The sequence below is a fragment of the Amblyraja radiata genome, unplaced genomic scaffold (genome assembly GCF_010909765.2).
Source record: "Amblyraja radiata isolate CabotCenter1 unplaced genomic scaffold, sAmbRad1.1.pri scaffold_1310_ctg1, whole genome shotgun sequence".
NCBI classification, from domain to species: Eukaryota; Metazoa; Chordata; class Chondrichthyes; order Rajiformes; family Rajidae; genus Amblyraja; species Amblyraja radiata.
In genome coordinates, this window is record NW_022630492.1 from 1 (window position 1) to 4,641 (window position 4,641).

Here is a 4,641-nt window from a genome sequence, read left to right on the forward strand (position 1 = left end):
CCCCCCCCTCTCTCCCCAGGATGACTGACTCACCCTGACTTCTTTGAAGAGGCGTAGTGTTTGGTTGGTCAGCATGAAGTAGCGATCACTGAAGCTGCCCGTCCCCAGGCCCAGCTTCCTCTCCTCACGGAACTTCACCATGCCGTGCTTCTGGTCCGCAACTTTACTGCCTGACAGCGAGCGCGGGGAGAGAGAGAGTGTGTGAGAGCGGGGAGTGGAGAGAGAGAGAGGGAGAGAGAGGAGGAGAGTGGGGAGTGGAGAGAGAGAGAGGGAGAGAGAGGAGGAGAGTGGGGAGTGGAGAGAGAGAGAGAGAGAGAGAGTTTGTGAGAGCGGGGAGTGGAGATAGAGAGAGAGGGGGAGAGAGAGGAGGAGAGTGGGGAGAGGAGAGAGAGGGGGAGAGAGAGAGCGGGGAGTGGAGAGAGAGAGAGAGGGTGCGAGTGGGGAGGGGAGAGAGAAAGAGATGGAGAGAGAGAGACAGAGAAACAGAGAGAGAGAGAAGAGACAGAGACAGACAGACAGAGAGAGAAAGAGGGAAAGAGAGACATAGAGAGAGAAAGAGAGAGAGAGAGAGAGACAGAGAGACAGAGAGAGGGAGAAAGAGAGAGAGAGAGAGAGAGAGAGATAGGGGAGAGAGAGGGGGGGAGAGAGAGAGAGAGGGAGAGGGTGGAGAGGGAGACAGACAGAGAGAGGGAGAGAGAGATGGAGGGGGATGGATGAGATGGAGACAGAGAGAGGGGGAGAGAGACGGGTAGGGATAAGAGAGGGAGAGAAAGAGGGGGGAGAGAGGGAGAGAGAGAGGGAGAGGGGGAGAGAGAGAGAGAGGGGGCGAGAGAGAGGGAGAGAGAGAGGGAGGGGGGGAGACAGAGACACCCAGGAAGGAGGAGGGAAAGGGGGAGGGGTGAGTCTACGTACCCAGGTACATCAGCATGTTGTCGAGTGCAGTGTTCCTCTTCACCACCACGTAGCTGTCGGTGGCTAGTGCGTGCAGGATGGGCAGCACCTTCTCTGTGTGGTGCAGAGGCCGCTCTGTGGGAAGAGACCAGCTCCGTCAGTCCCGCGACAGTCGCCAACGGTCCCGTATTAGCCGGGACATCCCGTATATATTGGGGCTACACTGGTTTGTCCCGTACACGGGAGCGCCCTTGTCCCATATTTGACCGCTACTACTCGGGTCGAGGGGACTGTCGGGGTCGGCCCCCTGCCTCGCCCTCCATCTCTCATCCATCCCCGTAGTGCAGCCCGTGGAGTGCAGCAGCAGCAGCAGCAGCAGCAGCACCAGCCCCTCGCCCGTGGCCCCGTCGGTCGCTCGGCAGCCCGGCCAGCTGTCCGACCTCCGTACCTTCGCTGACCGCCGACACCACCACCACCACCACCCCTCCTTCTCATTCTTGAAGGACGTTCTTGCTATTGAGGGAGTGCAGCGTAGGTTCACCAGGTTAATTCCCGGGATGGCGGGACTGTCATATGCTGAGAGAATGGAGCGGCTGGGCTTGTACACTCTGGAGTTTAGACGGATGAGAGGAGATCTCATTGAAACATATAAGATTGTTAAAGGTTTGGACACGCTAGAGGCAGGAAACATGTTCCCGATGTTGGGGGAGTCCAGAACCAGGGGCGACACAGTTTAAGAATAAGGGGTAAGCCATTTAGAACCGAGACGAGGAAACACTTCTTCACACAGAGAGTTGTGAGTGTGGAATTCTCTGCCTCAGAGGGAGGTGGAGGCCGGTTCTCTGGATACTTTCAAGAGAGAGCTAGATAGGGCTCTTAAAGATAGCGGAGTCAGGGGATATGGGGAGAAGGCAGGAACGGGGTACTGATTGGGGATCATCAGCCATGATCACATTGAATGGCAGTGCTGGCTCGAAGGGCCGAGTGGCCTACTCCTGCACCTGTTGTCTATTTGCGTCCATCTTCAGTGTAAACTAGCATCTGCAGTTCCTTCTTCTAACATCAAGCAGTGCCAGACTGCAGTACATGGCAGACCCTGGGGGTGGAGCCACTGAGCACCACCACACCACTCCCTACTATGGAAGGCATCGACAGCAGACCAGACATAGAAACATGGAAAATAGGTGCAGGAGTAGGCCATTCGGCCCTTCGAGCCAGCACCGCCATTCAATATGATCATGGCTGATCATCCCCAATCAGTACCCCGTTCCTGCCTTCTCCCCATATCCCTTGATTCCGTTAACCCTAAGAGCTAAATCTAACTCTCTCTTGAATACATCCAGTGAATCGGCCTCCACTGCCTTCTGCAGCAGAGAATTCCACAGATTCACAACTCTCTGGGTGGAAACATTTTTCCTCATCTCAGTCCTAAATGGCCGACCTCTTATTCTTAAACTGTGTGACCCCTGGTTCTGGACTCCCCCAACATGGGGAACATTGTTTCTGCATCTAGCCTGTCCAATCCCTTAAGAATGTTATATTTTTCTATAAGATTCCCTCTCACCCTAAATTCCAGTGAATACAAGCCCAGTCGACCCATTCTTTCAAGATGGAACTGCAGACGTTCCACTGTTAGTTCCAATACTAGTTATAGACAATAGACAACAGGTGCAGGAGTAGGCCACAGCCCCTCGAGCCATTCAATGTGATCATGGCTGATCATCCACAATCAGTACCCCGTTCCTGCCTTCTCTATTTTTAAGAGCCCCATCTAGCTCTCTCTTGAAAGCATCCAGAGAACCTGCCTCCACCGCCCTCTACGGGTGCTGTCTGTACGGAGTTTGCACGTTCTCCCCGTGACCTGCGTGGGTTTTCTCCGGGCGCTCCGGTTTCCTCCCACACTCCAAAGACGTGCGGGTTTGTAGGTCAATTGGCTTGGGTGATCAATGTAAAATTGTCCCTAGTGTGTGTGTAGGGTAGTGTCAGTGTGCGGGGATCGCTGGTCGGCACGGACTCGGTGGGCCGAAGGGCCTGTTTCCGCGCTGTATCTCTAAACTGAACAAAAACAAGAAAGGAAAGGGGGAATAAGGCAAAAACACTCACCCATCTCCTCCTTGTCGATCACCTCGAAGCAGCACCAGTTGTCTCGTTCCTTCGTTACCAACTTACGCAGGTAGAGGACATCGTTGGTCAGCTCCTGGGCTGTCATCGTGGCCGGTACCTGGGGGAGAGAGGGGGGGGGAGAGAGAGGGGGAGGGGGCGAGAGGGGGGGAGACAGGGAGAGAGAGAGAAAACAAGAAGAATTGAGAAAGAGAACAGGAAGTCTTCTCATTGAATCAAAACTCTTCAGCTGCGTGCGGGGCTGCACAAAGCGCTGGTGTTTCCCCAGGGACAGAGGCTCAGGATAAAGGCCGGCCACGGTGTCGCAGCGGTAGAGTTGCTGCCTCACGGCGCCAGAGACCCGGGTTCGATCCTGACCTCGGGTGCTGTCTGCGCGGAGTTTGCACGTTCTCCCCGTGACCCGCGTGGGTTTTCTCCGGGTGCTCCGGTTTTCCCCCCCCCCTCCAAAGACGCGCGGGTTTGTAGGTTAATTGGCTTCGGTAGAAACCGAGTCGGGAGTGAATGAGGCGGTTGGATGACGTAGAACCGGAGTGGACCCGACGGGCCGAAGGGCCTGTTTCCCGCGCTGACATAGAAACATAGAAACATAGAAATTAGGTGCAGGAGTAGGCCATTCGGCCCTTCGAGCCTGCACCGCCATTCAATATGATCATGGCTGATGGGGCAGGAGCGCGAGGGGTGAATGGCCTGAGGGGTTCAACGGGGGTCGGGGGGGTCAGGACCTCTGACCCCAGGCTCACCTTTAGGCTCAGCTCACAGTCGGCCTTCTTCTCCTCCAGGTACACGGTGCAGATGAAGTCCCCGGCGTTCTGTGTGGGGCACAGGGAGTAACCATCACCCCTAGACAATCTCACCCCAACATGACCCCGGACAGTCTGACCCTAACATGATCCTAGACAGTCTGACCCCAACATGACCCCGGCCTGACCCCCAGACAGTCTACCCCAACATCACCCTGGCCTGACCCCCAGACAGTCTGACCCCAACATCACCCCGGCCTGACCCCTAGACAGTCTGACCCCAACATGACCCCCAGACAGTCTGACCCCAACATGACCCCTAGACAGTCTGACCCCAACATGACCCCTAGACAGTCTGACCCCAACATCACCCCGGCCTGACCCCTAGACAGTCTGACCCCAACATCACCCCGGCCTGACCCCTAGACAGTCTGACCCCAACATCACCCCGGCCTGACCCCCAGACAGTCTGACCCCAACATGACCCCCAGACAGTCTGACCCCAACATGACCCCTAGACAGTCTGACCCCAACATGACCCCTAGACAGTCTGACCCCGACACCACCCCAGCCTGACCCCCAGACAGTCTGACCCCAACATCACCCCGGCCTGACCCCTAGACAGTCTGACCCTAACATCACCCCGGCCTGACCCCCAGACAGTCTGACCCCAACATCACCCCGGCCTGACCCCTAGACAGTCTGACCCCAACATCACCCCGGCCTAACCCCTAGACAGTCTGACCCCAACATCACCCCGGCCTGACCCCCAGACAGTCTGACCCCAACATGACCCCAGACAGTCTGACCCCAACATGATCCTAGACAGTCTGACCCCAACATCACCCCGGCCTGACCCCTAGACAGTCTGACCCCAACATCACCCCAG

General features: G+C 56.6%; 1 protein-coding gene across 1 annotated transcript; it reads right to left on the reverse strand.

Annotated features, from left to right (window-relative positions):
- Positions 1–33: 33 nt before the first annotated feature.
- On the reverse strand, positions 34–3,879 carry LOC116969832 (arf-GAP with Rho-GAP domain, ANK repeat and PH domain-containing protein 1-like; the record flags this gene model as incomplete). Its single annotated transcript, XM_033016613.1, has 4 exons — positions 3,753–3,879; positions 2,995–3,112; positions 913–1,026; positions 34–170 (listed from the first exon to the last, which is right to left on the reverse strand). Coding segments are annotated over exons 2-4 (357 nt in total), but the record flags the coding sequence as incomplete, so codon positions are not given.
- Positions 3,880–4,641: the final 762 nt, after the last annotated feature.